The 19,563-nt window shown below is 39.8% G+C and overlaps 1 protein-coding gene across 1 annotated transcript in view; it reads left to right on the forward strand.

The window, feature by feature from the left end:
* LOC117387666 (protocadherin-15-like) overlaps positions 1-19,563 on the forward strand; it is a 199,864-nt gene that overhangs the window by 57,724 nt on the left and 122,577 nt on the right. The window contains exons 11-16 of the mRNA XM_055229827.1: positions 7,079-7,187; positions 8,522-8,634; positions 10,544-10,750; positions 15,537-15,671; positions 18,178-18,327; positions 19,092-19,183. Coding sequence (XP_055085802.1) covers positions 7,079-7,187; positions 8,522-8,634; positions 10,544-10,750; positions 15,537-15,671; positions 18,178-18,327; positions 19,092-19,183 — 806 coding nt within the window. The remainder of the gene's footprint in view (positions 1-7,078; positions 7,188-8,521; positions 8,635-10,543; positions 10,751-15,536; positions 15,672-18,177; positions 18,328-19,091; positions 19,184-19,563) is intronic.

The raw sequence follows: 19,563 nt of genomic DNA on the forward strand, positions 1-19,563 counted from the left end.
GTTTCCTGCTGGCGTAACAAGGCAGGGGCAATCATTTCTCTTCTCCCTTGTAAACACTCGTGACTTTGTAAATTACACCGTCACCGCTAGAGGCATAAAAAAACCCTTTGCATGTGACAAGTCAGCGGAGCATTCATCTCTTCTTCACACTGTTTGCCTGTGATGGTGACAGTAACTCACTGCGCACCCGCCCACTCACTCTTCACTCCCTCTGCAGTCTGGGAGGCAGCGGAGCGCTCATGCCTGGACCCACAACTTCTTTTTCTTGGACTGGGTTATTGTGGCGTTTGAGATCTTTGTCAGAACGGTGCACTCTACCAAACTCCGTCTTATCTGTCCTCTGTGGAGACATTTACACACACTTATGTCCCGGTCACAGGAGACGCTAGGTGCTAAATCAGCTCTGCACCGGCGTGGGCTAGAGAGCTGTGTAAGTGCATGGGCAAAGGCAGGATTTACAAGATGGCAGCCAGAGATACTACAATATGGTGAAGTCAGAGGTGGAAGGAGTTTAATTCTCACTTCTATTACAACTGTTACTTCTGCTAGTACTACTAATAAATGTAATACCACTGCTACTTATTAGTATTGCTGCTAATATCATGTTATGTGGCCATACTTCCTCGTCTAATCTCGAAAGCTAAACGGGGTTGAGCCTTGTTACTGCTGGAATACGAGGTTCCAGCAGTGGCGCTAGTGAAAACCGTTGTTGTGTCCATAAGCAAGACACCAGATATAATGTTGTTTTCTCATCAAAAAACATAGCTGGAGTTGTGTTTAGTTTCATTCACGCATGTTTAACGCTCAAATCCTGCAAGTTTAGGCTGAGTTCTTCTTCTTTGTTCCACCTTGTGATGTCATGTGGTAAAACAGGAAGTGCTCCACTGTGTTTTTAAACTCCACACACCTTCACAAGAATCATTTGGATGATTGGAGCCCTTGAATTGCCAATCTCTACTGAAGTACAACCCCCGGGATGTTTCTGAGGAGGTAACAGTCCATTTTGTGCAAAAGTTGAAATCGTTCCCAGCTTTTTAAGAAGTTTTATACAATCTCTACAGCTTTTGTCATAGCAATTACTTTTTGGACAATGTTAATGTAAACTAGCCACATTATATAATAAAACCAAATAAAGCAACACTTCCCTGTGCTTTATCCAAAACTCATCTCATGGTGTGATATGAGCAGTACAGTCGTTGTTTATTCACAGTGGCACTAACAGCCTGTGTGCTTGTTTTGTGTGTGTCTCATTATCTGCATCATCACTTGTCATGTTTGAGAAACTACACTTTTATGTTCTGGGGGAAGGTCATTCATCAAATACATTACAATCTGTTCTTCTAAAGGAGCCACTTATGAATGTCACTTACCTGCTATAATTCATATTGAAAGTTTAATGACAACATCTGGATATTTGCATGGAATTAAAAACACTTTGATAAACAGTGCAGACTGAATAGAAGTTAAAACGTTATGTTAGGCAAACAGGTGCAGGGGCGCTGTGTCTAGTGTAGTCAGTAGTGTCAGTAAATCAATTGTTAAGTTCAAAATCTAATTTGTAAAATGAACAGAGTGCTTTCCTCAGCAGACTAGGTGAGATGTAATGGGGGCCAGCGTGTAGCTGTAATTAATAGGTGTGATGATGCCAAGAGGGTCTAGGTCGAGGTTGCTGCTGTGAGGTTTGAATGGCACGTTGGCACAGGTGACAGATGAACACAAGAGTCTTCTGTATGTGGCTGTGGTTTGTAAGTGCCATCTCCTGTAAATGAATAAATGACAATTGTAAATATAAATGAATTAGGCTAAAGTAGTTATAGGGGTGAATTTAGAGCTGAGTTCCATATTTGGAGTTCTAACCACGAGTATATAAGCAAAGAGCCAATCCAGAGCCAGATAACGCCCCTTCCCGTCTGCACCGCTGGTTTAGCAGGGAGTGGGCGCTTAGCAACACTGTCAATCAAACCTATTTACTGTTGTTAATGTTTACTCGATTTACAGACAAAATAGCAGAATAAAAATACCAGAATCATATACAGCGGGTTCATACAAACACTTTAAGACCAAAATGACTATTTGGAACACAAAGGATAGCAGATTATATAAACAATCTATGGGCAGAACTTAATAATCAGTGTATGGAAGTTATTTATTTATTTTTCAAATTTTATATGATTTAGCTGTAAGGCCAAACATCTCACCATTCACATTACAGTAAGTACTACTGCAAATGCATTTACCCTTGATCTATTAGATGAGCTACTTAGCTTTCAGGGCTCCTTCAAAAGAGTTTATTTGTCTTGAAATGGCTGCATTATGTGTCTCCCGAACATAATGCACTTCCATTCTATTGCGGAGGCCCAGCTTGAGTCTCCTTAACTAAATACATGCTTACCCCAACAGCGTGATGCGACCCATTAGCTGTGGCTGATTGGACCTGCTCCTCCGTTAGCCTGTGCCTCTCTGCGGGCGCCCTGTGATTGATTAAGACCGCACCTCAGAGCCATCTAACACAGATCTGCCCTGGTCCAGTGCACACCAGTAAACCACACTCTCGGGGCCACTCTGCTGCCACGGCTCTTAGATGGAGGACAGGACGCTAGTTAAGATGCTCCGATGAATTTATGGAGAGACAGAGGATGGAACAGATGGAACAAATACGGAAATTGTTTTATTGTGGAGTCGCAGTTTAGAGCTAGGATTATGACACCGCGCTTAAAGAATACATCTCTTGAATCTTTTGAGTTTGAAATAATACGATACTGCTTCTCCAGAGTTTACCTGCTCCTCAGCCTTCATCACCTCCACCTATTACTCCATCCCTCCTCTTCGTCCAACCAGCGCTTTGTCTGCCCTATTTAAACCCCCTTCGCTGATGCGTGGCCGCTTCAGTTTGTGCCGCATTCCACCACCTCCCCCGGCAACAACCCCCTCAACTCCGCATCGTCTCACCTCTACTACCTCCAGAGTCCAGACCCCGGGGGTAAAGATATCTCCTAAACGTCATCTAACTGGCACGCCCTTCATCGCAATGTCTTCTGCCAGGGTCTGAGCGCCAAAGATGACTCATTCAATAAAGTCTACTTATACTTTTCTTTCATGTCTGTCTGACTCTTTCCAGGTTGTAATAGTAAGATGTTTTCCTCCCAAGCTTGAACACAATTACAATCGATGATTTCAAATGATTGGATCTTGATTTGATTGGAATTTGAATCATTTCTCAGCCTTATGTAAGATCTTTGTCCAGTACTGGTTGCGTAACATAACACAATCTGGAATTTCACAGAACAACACTTCCAAAACTAAACTAAACTTAAGAGTATTCAAATTTTAGAAACTGCAAATAAGTCCAAAGTATTTATTGACTAAGCCAGTTCTTCATTATCGAAAGTTTTTAATTAAATTCTGAGATGGAAAAAACGTGGACACTGAATATTTCAATCTGATCGAAAACCATAGCAATTTGAGAAACGCTTTAGGTTGCCAATTTTGTATTAACATGCAGTATTTTTCACAGCTCAGTGTTTCTTAAAGGTGAGGAAAGCAATGGAATGCAATAATTGCGTTGTAATGACACTGATAGAAAACGACAGCCTCCAAGACTTAGACTTAGAAACAACTTTTCTCTTAGCATATGTTTATTTTCCTCCCATCCTCTTCCTCCCCAAAAGTGAAATCAAACTCACTCAAAGACCAAAACATTTATAGTCGAATGACAGAAACAGAATATTGAACAGCCTTGCAAACAACCCACGCATGACCCGCCTGAATCGTTTCCTCATTGGCGATTGATTGCATCGGGAAAAAAAACTAAATCCCAACAAACTTCCTTGCGGCAAAGTGGATGGTGTGGGGCATTGTGGAAATTACCATCTGCTATTTTTTATGGGGATTGGAAAGTGCAGTACCTGATCACCGCTCGCACCCTTAGGCCCGGCGATTGATCACATGACCGCCCCGGGGATCAGCCACCTGCCCGTCCAACTGCTGCTGGTTTCCTCATTAGCCTTCTCCTCACTATATATAAAGCAGATTTCCCCACACGCCCTGCCAGCTGGTACGTCCTATAGTGGTGGGCAGAGACCGAACAGCTTGATACCTGTTGCTGGTACGATTCCCTGCTGCGTTGGCATGCCCGGTTTTGCTCATCTTTGCCAGAATTCCCCAAATAATGTGTCAATTTACGCAGTCGGGGAGTTGGAGCAAAGAAATGAGTGAGTTTGAGAAAGATGGACCCATATGGAAGATGGCAATATAGCTTTTCTTGTACCAATATAGCAAACGTATCTAGCTGGCTTTTATTTGATTTGATTGTCATTATCGCTGAAATTAGTTAAAAAAAACATACTGTGAGCGGGTCACCTCTCCACAGATCTCACCTGTAAGTGACAGCCCGTTGTTGTTGCAGGGTCGCAGTGGAAGCACGGCCTGTAACTGACGACATCTTTGCTTGTCCTCCCGCTTGTTTACTGCCATATTGTAGTACATTCCAGGCAAAGCAATAACATCTCCACGGAGACAAGCAGGTGGCAGCTCCTCTGACAGAAAAGTTACATTTCTTTACGGCTCAGTTTAATCAAATAAATCCTCTTATGCAACGCCATAACCAATATTCGACCTTTTTGAAATGACAAAGACGCCCGATAAACAACTTGATGAACAGCTTTGGGACATGTTGTTCTTCTTTTTTATAATTCTACACACAACTAGTTACAATAGCTTGATTAACTGGATCATATTTTGGTTAGCAGTGGTACTATATAGTCTCCAATCTTTCCCAATGCTTTTTACCACATTTGCATCTGCTGCTCTCTGTTTACCCATAACCTCTGGCAGATTGATCTTCCTCCATATATTCAGACCCTGTTTTACTTCTCTTCATTACCCGCTATAACTTCTGCGACTCCGACTGCGTCACCCCTCCTTTCTACCTTCACTTCCCCTCTCCCTGACAGAAAAGCAGCAGATATACTACGTGGGGGCCAGTGGGGGTTTTAAGTGCTGCTGTCAGGTGCGCCCCTGTAAACCATTGTGTCATGGCAGGTGCTGGGGACTCTGGGATGTCTTGCTTGTGTGCGCTTGGTTGAGTTTTTATAGCCACTGTGACTGTAGATTTTAGCCCATAGACATGTTATATTCGTCCCACTGGGGGGTCTCGGTGGGCCCAGGCCTCAGCGTATTGGACTATTACACGTCAACATTACAGCCTACGGTTTTATAGCACACATCCACTTACACGTGCACAGCGGAGGTCCAACCGTGCATGCTATGGTCACAAACAGGCTATAACAGAGTTTAATGTGTTGTGTCCCATTACGTCTATTAAAAAAAAAACCTATTTGTTCCATTCACTTACATTGGTGTGGGTTCCATGTGAAGAGATACATTTGCTTTTACTGGTTTTCCCCATTTGAAATATTTGCCAACTAAACGTTTTACTGAAATTTATGTGTTCTTAGATTTTTGCATACAATTAAAATCTCTTTCAGCATTAATTTCAATCCAGATGAACATAAAATACTAAAATTTCTTCCACCAAAAGTTAAAACTCTGCTCCGAATTGAGAACTAGCTGTGGATCTCTCGATTACTAAATGCACTAAAGATCATTTATGTTTAGAAATGACAAAATCTCACACTCATTGTAGGTTTTTATTTTTCTCATTAATAAACATATTTGTCACCTTAAATATCATGTTTTTAATTATACTATTTTAACTTGGTTTATTAGCTGGTTGGCTTGTTATTGCTCTTTAGCCACTTGCTGAGTCAGCATCAAGCCACCATTTTATTCAATTAAACTTTATTCATACAGGACATTTAACAACTTCAGCTGTCCAAAGTGCTTCACATAAAAAATCAACAAAAAACAATTATACAGATAATAAAATACATAAGAAAACAACAATAAAACACCTGTCTAGTTAGTATTAAAAGCCAGGGAGAAGAAGTGGGTTTTCAGTCCAGTCTGAAACTGTATTAAAGACTGAGAGGATCTGTAGACCGAGGCTGTTTCATAGTCTGGACACTGCCACAGAAAAGGCTCTGTCACCTCTGGTGTTGAGCTTGGCTTTGGGCACAGCCAACAGGAGCTGATCAACTGACCTCAGGGCTCTGGGTGGAGTATAGGGCTCTCTTAGTTTTTATCTGCAGTGTTCTGAACATTCTGTAAGTGCTGCAGAGCCCTGGTCCAGCCCCGCATACAAAGAATTACAATAATCCAGACGTGACATTACAAATGCGTGGATTGCTTTTTCAAAATCCGCCTGTGGAAGGTTAAGGCTTTACTTTAGAAAGGAACCTCAACTGAAAGAAGCTGGACTTTTTGACAGAGCTAATGTGCGTGTCCAGTTTGAACATCAAGTCCGCAGCATAGACTATATATATAAATGCACATTGCCTGCCTCCTCATTCCAAATAGGAAGTGAGAATGGGTTTGCTTCCGGCTCCATCGACTCTGGCTCCAATTCACATTACATTGAAAAACTGTCGCTCCCTGCTGAACCAGCGATGGGGATGGGAAGGGGCGTTACCTTCAACAGCCTCGCTCTGGATTAGCTCATTACTATGACACTCACTGTTTGGAATTCCAAATTTGCAACTCCACAATCACCTTGAGATTCCTCACTGCATGGCAACATTTTCATTTAACAAATGAACTGCACATGTTCAGTAGCAGTCTCACATGGACTGTATGATCCCAACAGCTGCATCTAGAGATTAATGTGTTATGTTGAAAGAACATACTTACATACTGTACTATCTATGCAATGTATAGTACTTTATCTGGTAATATGGGTTTTCTATATGATTCAAATTCATTATTTTGTTATTTCCTCATTGTGTTTATCCCTGCTCCCTCAGCCACAGCTCAAAATATGAATGTATTAATGAGCATGGTGCAGGGACAGCTAAGTGCTTTTATTACAAATGCAGCTGGCAGACCCACCCTGGTGTGTGGTGAAGGTGATCAAGTTTGCTTCCTTGTTTGTCTGCAAGAATAAAACGGCCTCATCTCATCACACACGAGGAGAAAAACATTTAAGCTAAATCAATCTTGCTTGTTTTTTGTCTGTCAACAGAGTAAGGTGAATCCACTGAATGTGACTCCACCAATACAAGCGGTGGACCAGGACGAAAACATCCAGCCCCCCTCCGACAGACCTGGCATCCTCTACTCCATCCTGCTCGGTAAGAAAGCCATTTGTAAACTACTAATACGTAAAAACATAAAAATTAAATGGGGTGTGGCCCATGAATCTCATGCTCCCAAAATAGTGATTATATAGTCCGTTTGATTGGTACACAGATCTGTAATTTTGTGCCAAATGCAGCTCAAGTCAAATTTCTAGTCTTTCCACCTGTTTGTTAATCACTGATAACAGAACATTTAATACCAGATCACATGACTGCATAAGTCTAAGGACTAGCCACACCACAACTGAGACAGACAGAGGGTTTTTAGCTGTTTTACTGCACAAAAATGGAATACACTCCAAGGAAAAGCAAAACTGGATACGTTGGTGACACTATCGCAATTTAATAATCTGGTAACAAACTTTTATACACACACCTGCACCTGTTTTTAATGTTTTATATGGACTTGTAAACTTGTTTGTTTTGAGGTTTTTTTCTGCTTGTATTGTATTTTAAACAAGACGCCCATGAAAAAGAGAGCCCAACTGCTCTCATTGGGTTTCCCTGTATAAATAAAGATAAAATAAGAAAGAAAGTAAGAATTAGACCTGACAATATTTTTTCCTGCTTCCTGCACTTAAATAATACCAGATTAACTGCACATTTGTGTACCTATGCTATGTAATCATTATCTAAAACCATAAAACAGAACACAATTTGACCATCGACTGCATATCATCAAACTCTCATGTTTAATTAAAATGACTGTATAAACTTTGCAACAGTCCAGCAGTACCACGTGTCTTGTCAACATTTTTTGAGCCTTTTTACGTAATATTCAGCTTCATGTGACTAGCAAAAAGCCAGCCCCTAATTGCGTTGTCAAACCCTCTACAAAGTGAGAAGACACTAACTTATTGAGAGGCTTGAGACTTGATTCAGACACAGCCACAGCCTCCTTGTAACTTTTGGAAAACTTATTCAATATTCACTTTATGTTGAGTTTTCGTGCTATTAAAAAGGAGGATTGCCTTTAGCTGGTTTTGAACATTTTTTCAGAAAGTGTACAGAAGTTGGTTCCTACCTAACTTCCAAAGGAGCACATCTCAGCAGAAGCCAATCAAACCAGTTTACTGTAAAGCCACGGCTCTCTGGGGAGATGTGATTGTCCACTACTTGATTTCCCACTACTAGCCTTCAAAAAAATCACAGTACTTCAATGTGTATGCCTTCCTATGTGTCAGAATACCACCTGTAGAGAGCTGAGATAGGAAAAGGGGGCGAATTATCCATGCCTCTCTTTCCTCACCCTCTTGATTCAGGGATCAATTACTGATGCAACCTCCTACATTTGTATGATTTGACTTTTTCAATGTGTTCTTTCCCAGGAAAACCAGAGTCATACGCACAATATTTCAGCCTGAACAGGACCACGGCAGAGCTGCTGTTATTGAAGCCCATCGACAGGGAGCTGTACCACAAATTTGATCTTGTTATAAAGGTGAGAGGCAGCGGGTGGGTCCCTGCTGTTGGCCTTCCCTTTATATTGATTCTTCTCACATGAAAACGTCATTAGCATAGCCTTTTCACCAGCCACCGAACGTTCTGTTTTCATTTAGCAATTTCCTGTTACATTGGTTTGACTATTGAAGGTTTTTAAATAATGTTTTTGGTGGTTTCCTCTGATGAATGAATATAATATTTCTTTATTTGAAAAGGGTGCAGGTGTAATTTCAAGATGATTTCCAGAAATGGACATACTGTAATTTCAAAAGATGCTAGAAAACTAGAATAAACTTACTATAAATAAGATATTGCAGTTGTAAGTAAGTAAGCAAGAAAACTTTATTTATATAATGCTTTACAGAGAGCAGGTACACCTCTTGTACCATTCTGAAGATATCATTTCTTTTGTCTTTTCTTATCCTACTACTACTACTTTATAACTTAATTTTGCTCCCTGAAAAAAGTTGTGCATACCCCCCAGAAATCATGCATGTGAATACTATTGATGTGCCAAAGACTTGAACTAGTTGTATATATTTAAATACCTACTTCCTACTTTTTTGGTTTGAAAATCAGGTAATGCAGCTGCAACTTATCTTAAAGCTTTAGTATGAACCTTTAAAAGAAAATTGAAATTTTATGTATCTGTACTTAACTTAAGTACTTTTTTTTTTTTTGGATACTTTTTACTTTTACTTCACTGCATTTGAGAGGATGTATCTGTACTTTCTACTCCACTACATTTTTGAAAAGGACTGAAAAGTATTTTTGTGATTGTTTGAGACCTGCAAAGGCCGAGGGCACATTCATAATTTGAGAAAACAAAAATATATAAATAAAAACAACTAGACAAAATTCAGCACAAATCTGTATCAAAATCATTACATTTGATGCCTTTTAAGACCTCAATCTGTGCGAAACTCTTTACATGTTGCCCTCTTAGTGCATTTTAAACAGGTACTTTAATATAATACTTTTTTTTTTGCTCCAGTATTTTTATTTTTACATAAGTAACAAAACTGAGTACTTCCTCCACCACTGGTCTTTTCTGTGAGTAGACTTGCATCTCCCCTTATCTCTCCACTTACTTGGCCTAGAGGAGGGTTTCTTCCTGCTTATTTCCATCCAAATGTTGTTCCTTTTGGCTATAATATTCCACAGTATGGCAAATCTATCTCCACAGAGAATATTGCAATATATGGTTTTACCTCTCTTTCCATGGAATCATGCAGTTGATACTAAAATTACAATTATATTTGTTAGCTCTCCGTATGTTTGCGTTTCCCAAACCCAATAGATATGTTTTATTTCTCCTGTTACACATTTTTCATATTTCCTATTCCATTCTCCCTGTTGACTAGTATACAGCATGAAACCTTTGTAGATATGCTAATCCCTCTGAGACATGATGCTGCACAACTCTATAAACCCTTTGGATTCCATGTGAAAGAGGACTGAGGAGAGACATTAGGGAACACAACGGAACAGAATGGGACACAGAAGCAACAAGCGTGAGATGAAGATAGGAGCGTTAGACAGAAATAAGCTACGGATAAAGTACGAGAGAAAGACTTGGGCATAAATGAATTGCGAACAGACGCATAAGTAATCAGACAGCAGCAGACACTTCAAAATGGCAGACTTCAATATATTTCACTCTCACCAAATCAATAGATAAATTTTTTTTTCAAATGACAACCTTGGATTTTATTAACCTGACAAGTAAATCTTAACTTTTTCCACTGTGCCATGACTTTGAGTGGCGTTATTGTCAAACCTGCATTCACTGGGTGATGCATCGATTGTAAATACAAACTACAAAAGCAGGATTAGTGGCTGTGGTTCAGGCTCTGATTCATTCCAGGCAAATCAACATTTTTTTTATTTTTTATTTTCCCCTCAAGGCAGAGCAGGACAACGGACACCCCCTGCCAGCTTTCGCCAACCTTCAAATCGAAATCCTGGACGAAAACAACCAGGCGCCGTACTTCCTGGAGACGAGTTACCATGGCTACGTCAGTGAGGCATCGCCGGTGGGAACGACCATAGCGAGCGACGCAAGTTTGTCCGTGCCGCTGGCCGTCATAGCGCTGGATAACGACGTGGAAGAGGTGAGAATGGGAACAAAAGGGATTAAAAGAACTCCATTGTTTTACAACTTGGTAATATAAACATCAATATACAGTAGTACATTGTAAATCATTTTGAGGACTAGTTCCCATTCAAAACATGTAATATTTTGTTTTACATTGTTTTATCGCTATGGAAATTCTGAAATCCTTGGATAAATTGACACTGATTTGCCCTAATTATCTTTTCTAGGTGCCTCTGAATAAAACTCCAGTAGGTATTCCCAGAAGTGATTTTTGTGTTTCCTCTTTCACTGTTAATTTTCCGCTTGAAAAAATTCACCAGATCCTATTTACACTTTGTCTTATTTTGAAAGGTTAATCTTAGGTTCGCATCAGGCACAGTTAGAGTTTTTAATGTTGACTTGTAATTCTGCAGAACCTCATTGTAGTGGTGTCATAGATACAGGGACATGTTTCTTTTTCCCTAGTTTTTTTTGGGAAATTAGTTGTTTAATGAATAAACCAAAAATCTGTGGCTTATTCTTGGTGGGTTACTTTTTAAAAATACTTCACCCACCAACTGATTAAGTTCATTGTTTGAGTTTGAATTTGTGATTAACTCCTCAGTAGTTCATTACTCCAATCACCTAAATTATAAATAAACATCTGTTTCTTGAATCAAAGCTAGTCCAATTTAATTTACCTCAATTTTTTTTACAAGAACGCTGCACGCTTACTAACACAGTTTATGAGTCTATCAGGGATTCACCGGTCCACCTTTTGCACATATTCTCATCTTTTATGTAGGTTGCAGTCAGGTATTTAATAATGCATTTAATTAAACCAGATTGTAAACAAAGCAACATGGTGGCTCTCTTCATCAAAAATTAAGCGCCTCTACTCTCTGTTCTCTGTCTTCTGCTAGTTCTGTTTCTGCCCTGCTTGCAGTGTGCGCGTGTGAAGTGCTCTGTCTAATTTCCCTCACCATCTGATCGTAAAGCCGTTGCACCCCGTGAATTGCCTCTTAGTGATAATGCTGGAATTTACAGTGTAGCGCCATTGTTATCGCTAATGCATTCCCCATAGCTTAGTTAGTTTAAGACGTAGCGTGGACCTCCTGACAAAAACAGGTCTTGCTTCAACGCTTTCCGAAACACTCCGATGACTAAAATAGGCGTAGGAAGTTGTTATTTAAAGAACTATAATATTGCAAAGTAAATAAAATGATTGTTGCCTAAGCCAGCTACTATACGCCTTGCAAATGACTTCTTTCCCCAATGGTGTTGTTTTGGGTTGTTGCGTACGTACACCCCCAGAGTGGAACCTAAAATACTTTTTGTGGAGACTGCATATACATTTATTTAGCGCTGGCTCACAATACTGACGCTTATGAATCAACGAGATATTTTGGTACGCGGAGAATAATTGGGTAATGCCAGTGTCTATCATTAGCAATGGTTATTTAATTTCTGCGATAAAGGAATTTGAGCTACAATGGACAACATATTTAGTGACGTGCTTAATTTCATTTGATGTTATATATACAGCTGTTCAGATCCATCATCCAGAGGCTAACAGTTATAAATCAAGCTCCATATTTCGAATTTGGTATCATAGCAAACAAAAAAAGCAAATCTGGAGCGAGTCTGTTGAAGGTAACGGTTTAGCAGGGAGTGGGCGCTTAGCAACACTGTCAGTCAAACCTGTTGCTAACGCCAGCGGGAGTGACCTCGGGGAAAGAAGACGCCTGATTTATCGGTTGTTAATGTTCATATCCTGATTTACGGACACAATAGCGAAATAAAAATACCAGAATCGTGTAGAGCGAACATGTTAAGACTAAAATGACGAGCTTGACCGAAGTTACAGTTACAGACACAGTGGCGACAGTTTTTTCAATAGAAAGAGAGTGAGTGAGTCGATGGAGCTGGACACGTGCCCATGCTCAATTCCTGCTTGGAACGCGGCGGCTAGCAGGTTAGCTATGTCCATTTATATATACAGTCTATAGCTTAGATTCAGATACTGAACGAAGGCAAATGGATCCATAGGTGAAAGTCTATTCTCTGGTAAATGCACTGCTGCATCAAAGCAACCTAAGATATGGAAGAAAACAGCCACTTGAATAAAATATAAGTTTTCTTTAGACTTTCAGACTGTCTAGGTGAGGGTAAGTGCTCTCTCCAGTCCCTTCTCCAACACCTTCCAATACTGCAACAAACAACAAGTTGGTGGTCTTGTTGTTGTACTAACTTGTACTAACTATCTACCATCCCTTCCCAAAATATGTTTTCTTATATAGCCTATTAAAATGTAAAATGGCATCAACTCACGAATTAAAGGTGCACTATGTAACTTTTCACAGATTTGATTTATTATCCAGCTACATATACATTAACAATAGGCAACAAAAAATGCATTGTCTTTTTACTATGAGACGAGTAGCCACTTCACAGATTTGACTTGTAAACTTGCCACCTGCATGGCTCCATGGAGAAAGATAAGTTTAATGCTGTACTGTGGAACATTCTAAACAAAGCAATGACATCTCTATGCAGTAAAGCACAGCAGGGGCGACAGTAGCTCAGTTAGTGTTTGAGAACTGATCAGAAGGTTGGAGGTTTTGACTACTGCTCTCAACATAAACATCATTGCTTGAGCTGTCCTTGGGCAAGACACTTAACCCAACTGGCCCCTAGTGTCTGCGTACACTGGTGTGAATGTGAATGTGTGTGTGAACGGGTGAGTGGTTCCGCTTTGAGTGCGAGTGAGTGAGTCGAAGGTGGAAATGAGACCATTTACAAATTAAAGCAGACGGCGGACGCTGCAGCAGAAACGTTACATACAGCAAATTGAATAATCAACTTTAACAATACTGTACTGTTTACATTTCATTTACTCTGGGAATTACTTAAATGTACTCAGCTAACACGAGCTGGAGGCTTTTGTTGATTCGATGTGTCTAGTGCATTGTCTTGTATAGTCTACTCCCTGTCCTCCTCCCATCTTCTGTCTTAACCATGTGGACGTGGGATTGAGTGTGCATTAAAGGCAGTAGGACTCCATCTGGTTGGGTCAATGCGACTCGGTTAGTCATGTAGGATTGTCAGTGTTATCGAAGCAGCAGCTTACAAGACCCGCTCTAAACTCTTTTCTACCTACAGGGCATGTTACACAGTGCGTGGAGTGCTTTTTATGCATGCCAAGAATGTGTTTGTGTTCTCTATTTAAATATTGCTTGCCCTGATGCCTGGCCCTCCAAATCATGATTACTCCTAATTGCATTTATGTTGTGTCTACGCCTGTTTATTTATGGCTGTGCATACGCTATGACCAAGAGTGTCCTTAACCGCGCGCCGCTCTGTATTTATGACTCTATATCCACACAGGCTACATCGACAATATTATCAAGTGTGCTGAGCCAGCCTTATCTGGAATGAGAGCCCAGTCACAAACAACACTAGCTGGAGCATTGCCTCTTCATCAACCCAGGGCAGCACACACACACACGCACACTCACACATAGCAGCGTTGTGTATAGTCTAGTGGTTGGAGATTTTATGTGAGAAAAAGGTCGGCTGAGATGCATTTCATTCAATATGTCTTCACATGTCTATCAAGGTTCCATCTCGTTGGTTCTTAAATTTTCCAAGCATCACAGTCTGCAGTATTTCCATCGAGGTAAACGCGATGGGGAAAGGGATAAGAGCGGCGGTTAGTGCTTCAGATATTGAAGTGTATTAAAAACAACGTGTGTGTACAGTTGTGAAACATCTATATATCATTTCAAGTGGAGGATAAGGAAATAAGGAAAAAAGTTTTAGATTGTGCTCAAGTCGTGGAATTAAATTATATTAAAATCGCAGATAGAGGAAATTGGAAAGTGTAAGATATCTCCAAAAATGAATCCCGTATCCCGTAACGTATTATTTTTTAGTTGGGTATTGGGACCATAATATAGCAAATATAATGTCATGCTATGAATTTCTGTCAATTCCTGCATGATTTAAAAATATAGATGCGTTTTTACAGGCGTTGATGAAGAAGTTATTTCACTGCAAGTTCATCTGGGCTGCCGTTGTGTAGATAGATTTGTTTTTTGACAATTAAATAGCTAATTCTTGTAAAATTATCAGCTGTTGTTCACGTCATGTTTAACCTATGAGTCCTAAATCCCTGTACAATGGAATGGAATGTACTAAAACCATCTGTGGAGTTAATTTGCCCAATAAATGTGCCTACAGTAGCAACATAACAGTGGTCTTAAGCATGACAGTGAAAAATGTAACCTCTAAGTCTATATAATTACTACTACAGCAGCCACCATATGTTGTGTAGTTTCTCAACACAAAGGTTTATTTTTTTTTGCTTACTGTAAATTGCAATATTGATCTAATATGTCTTAATAAAAGAAACAAGACCATTGTTAAAAACTATAGAAGTCACAGGCTCCGCTTCTTCATAGTATCATTACGCCTTAACGAGTAACAGATTTTGATTTACATGTTATTATGGTGGAAAAATGACTACAAGACATTGTTGACCCAGAATCTAGTTACTTAAATTAAAATAATTGAAAGTAAATACAGTGAAGTGAGGATGGAAAACAGACATTTTCTCAGCACTCAAGCCCTGAATGAAGGACAACTCAAACATGCATTAATCAATTGAAAAACAATTCTGAGTGAGCTTGAGGTGAGGAAATACCATCATAGAAGCTCAATGTCAATGAGCCAATTTGACAAACTACTTCCCCTTTAAATCAATATATATGGTGTTTTTCTATTCATTAACACATGAATGATCTGGTCCCATTTCTCTCCAGACCAAGGACCCTCAGCTGCACTTCTCATTGGACAGTTACTCGAGCCTTTTCGCAGTGACGGCAGCTGGAATCAGGCGTCATCTAATACTGGTGCAGCCCCTGGACAGAGAGACCCAGGACTCCTACACGTTCACGGTATTCTTACACCTACTATATTATTACATTCTGTTCTAGCCCTGTATCTGCTTTGTGTGCGGGAAATTATGGGAAATACTTTTCTCAGCAGAAGTGCCTCAAATGAAAAGGTTGTGCTGAAGTAAATAGTAGCTTAAACATAATATAGAATAATACATAAATCATGCCACATTGTTAAAAAACAAATTTCAGTGTGTGTGTATATATATATATATATATATATATATATATATATTATTCATTGTAGCTGTTGGCCTGGTCTAATAAAGTTTCAGTACTTTGATTTTGTTTTGTGAATCACTGTTGTACATATGTATAACTGGGTAGCAGTGGCTCATTCATTGGAGCAGCTGTCCATTAACCTGAAGGTCAGTGGTTTGATCCCAGCTCCAGCCAGTGCAGTCTGTTGCTGTGTCCTGAAGTAGGAGGTGTCTTGCTTAAGGACCCTAAATGTGATGAGTGTGTAAGTGATTTGTGGTCAGAGGAAGTGCTCATATTTGGCAGACTTGCTTCCATCAGTTAGCTGTGGGGTGAAGGAAATATGCAATGTAAACCATGCAATGTAAACTGCATCTTGAAAGGCACTATACAAACCAACAGATTATTATCTTATCTCAATATTTAACCATAAACATGAAGTATTCATGAGACTTGTAGTCATTTCCAGCGCAATATTAGGTTTAGCCAGATTTGCATACATCCAATAGACACAAATGAACAAAAACTGTATAAACGTCTGACCTATTTTTAAGGGCTGTACCCAAAGCTTTGTTATTGTCTGTGAACCAGGATGTTACACAGGTGCAATATTATCATGTAAGTTGTTGTTAGCATTGGCGCGACAGCAAAACTCTGCTCATCGTGGTGAATAATTAGGATGCAAACGAGTTAAACTTAAGTAGGCTAGTTCTGTTTATCATGTTTTTAAAATGGCAAAAATCAGGTACAGCATTTTCAATTAACATTTCCCTAAATTAGCAGCCCATCCCATCTATTGAAAGTCTTACAGCAAACTCTCCAGTATATGACTATGTATTGTCCCTTGTTTTCTGCTTGTTATAGTGAAATATGACACTACTCCTGGTGTCATGTTTATGATAACTTCTGTTTCCTTTTCACCAAGTATTTCCTCTTGTCACATTCTCAGGCATATTGTGTATTTTCTTCAAGTGATCGTTGGCTCTCCACTCTCCTCTCTGCATTGTAATAGGGCCTTTGATAGGATGCAGTTCCCACGCAGCATATATCGTTTTCCTGTTATAGCAAATTGCAGTGTGAGCGTATGTTAAAATGCTATCTCATGCGAATCACGGGTATTTTTTTAAGCAGATTGTGTATTGATTGAGAAGCAGAAGTTGGTGGTAATCATGATGAAAGCTTGGCAGGAGAAATTAAAATCTAGAAGGAACTAGGGAGGGTGTAATACACGCGAGATGGTTTTCATTTAAGGGAATCCGTCAGCTTCCTGCTAGATGTGCGACAGGATTTTTTATCAGGCGAGAATCTGCTGGTGATAAGCACTTTTCTACACAGTGCAGGTTATTTCTGATTTGAACAAACGCATTATCAAGATAGACTTTGTAGAAAGGCCGCATCAGCAGACCGAGCAAGCAATTGGTCGGAATCTATGAAAAGCCCTAGTGCAAAACTCAACAGGCAAGTACATGTTAATATCACACAAAATACTTGCATTTAACACCATGTGCAAGGTGTTGGATGTGAATGAGACATATTGTAATCACATATATTGTGTATTGAATAGGCAAATTAGTCACCACGTGCATGTCCGTCTGCAGCAAAACCTGGTGACCTGCTTGTCGCCAGAGAGAGATCTTGCTCCTGCTATGTTCCACAGTATAGCATTAAACATAGCTATCTAACATTTATTTTACCAGGGGGGTTATTAATGCCCAAACTGCCTTAAACCTTAAAAAAAAAAACTTGCATTCTTACTGGACTGATGAGAATTTTGGTACCTGCTTGTTTTCATTGAGATAAGTTTAATGCCATACTGTGGAGCATTCCAGGCAAAGCAAAAACATCTCCATGGAGGCGAGGAAGAGGCAATCGGTCCACCAAGTTTCTCCACCAAGTTACATAGTAAAGCTTTAACTAAAGAAACTCAAAATAATGTTTATGACAGGGCCAGTCCACGCATATGTTTCTATAAAAAGCTACTATATGTAATTTATGTTTATGACTACAAACTCCAAGTACCGCTGGAAAAACTGCTGAAGGAATCAAATTAAATGGAGCATTTTACAGCTTTCTTCACAAATAGTAGTTTTTATTTAGACATTTTATTAACACCACAATGCTGAGCTCAAGGCTAAAATGCTATACTGTCTTTAGAACATCAGGAAGTATTAGGACTTATAGAAACTTATAGAAAGTACAAATATACCTCCAAGAATCACTATCAAAACAGCTGGAGTCAGGATTTATGTCAGACGCTTTTTGTTGCCTAAACTTAAACTTCCTATTTGTTTTCCGTTTCCTTCCGCAGCTCCTAGCTTCAGACGGCGTCCAGCAGAGCGTACCCGTTACCGTGACAATAACCGTGCTGGATGCCAACGACAATACGCCAACCTTCGGCAATGTGTCGTATAATGTGAACCTGTTTACGGATATGAGACCCGGAGAGACTGTGATCCAGGTAAATATATAGAACCACAAAAGCACTTTGAGATCACGGCAGAATCACAGGAGAATGCCAAAACTGTGTTGCAGAATCTGGTACCTCTTATGTTCTGTTTTTAGGTTTGCAACAATAAACTTCTCTTACTTTGTACTTTCATTGCTACTTTCTGAAAAGATTTAACTGGCAGAAGTCAATTTAAAAGCAAAATCTAACATTAAGTATTAAGAGTTATGTACAGTAAAATGGCTTAAAGAGGCATTATGTAACATTTTGGTTGCTCATAAATACCTTAATTTTGTGAGCGGGGTTGCCTCTCCACAGATCTGACCCTGTTTCCATCAACTTGTCTCCATCACGCAGAAAAGTTTAATGCCATACCCTGAAATATTCTAGGCAAACTATATAACAATAGACATGGAGAAGAGCAAGTGGCCAATACCCCACCGGAAACGTTACGTAGTACAACTTTAATGTAAATACACAGAGTCACGTGAGATAGTACCTGTTGAACGCTGACGTATAAATGTAAAGTTGTACGCAGTGTGGTTGTGTGCGGTCGGGCGGACATGAGTGCTTAAGAGTGTAAGAGATGAGAGCCCAGAAGAGAAGTACAGACTGTGCTGGATGATTCAGTTTGGGAAGGGAACGGCCAAAAGCAGAATATTGTGGAAGTTTGGACAACATAGTAAAGTTCCCCCAAGTTGGCCCATGGCATGATCTGAGTGGTTTAAAATATGTTCCCAATATTTTTATTAATTAGATTTCGGTTTGTCTTCCAGCTTTCAGCCACCGACTCGGATGCGGGACCCAACGGGCTGATTACATATCGGATCTTAGCCGGGGACCAGGGACAGTTTATCATCAACAACAGGTACAATAAGACACCCGATATTTTAAATGAGGTAGTACAGAACCAGCGGTGGGTAACGCTGTCACATCTCTCAGCAAGACAACCGCGACGATAGAAGTACCTCGCCCATGTGTACCCAGCGAGTGAATAGATTTATGTCAAGTGCCACGTACCAATTTTGTACTTTTATAAACGTTAAATTGTAACTTTGTGAGATGATTCCTCTTATTCAATGGGATAATTACTGTAATGTGTGCAATTAATTCGTCTTCATTACACAAATTAGTGGTAATAACATTGCAGATGGTGGCTTAAATTGTTTAATAATTTTCGATGACAGCAGAATTAATTTCTACTATTATCATAAGTGGGACACAGGCTGTCTCTAGTGGTACATGCAG

The sequence above is a fragment of the Periophthalmus magnuspinnatus genome, chromosome 19 (genome assembly GCF_009829125.3).
Source record: "Periophthalmus magnuspinnatus isolate fPerMag1 chromosome 19, fPerMag1.2.pri, whole genome shotgun sequence".
Lineage (NCBI taxonomy): Eukaryota > Metazoa > Chordata > Actinopteri > Gobiiformes > Gobiidae > Periophthalmus > Periophthalmus magnuspinnatus.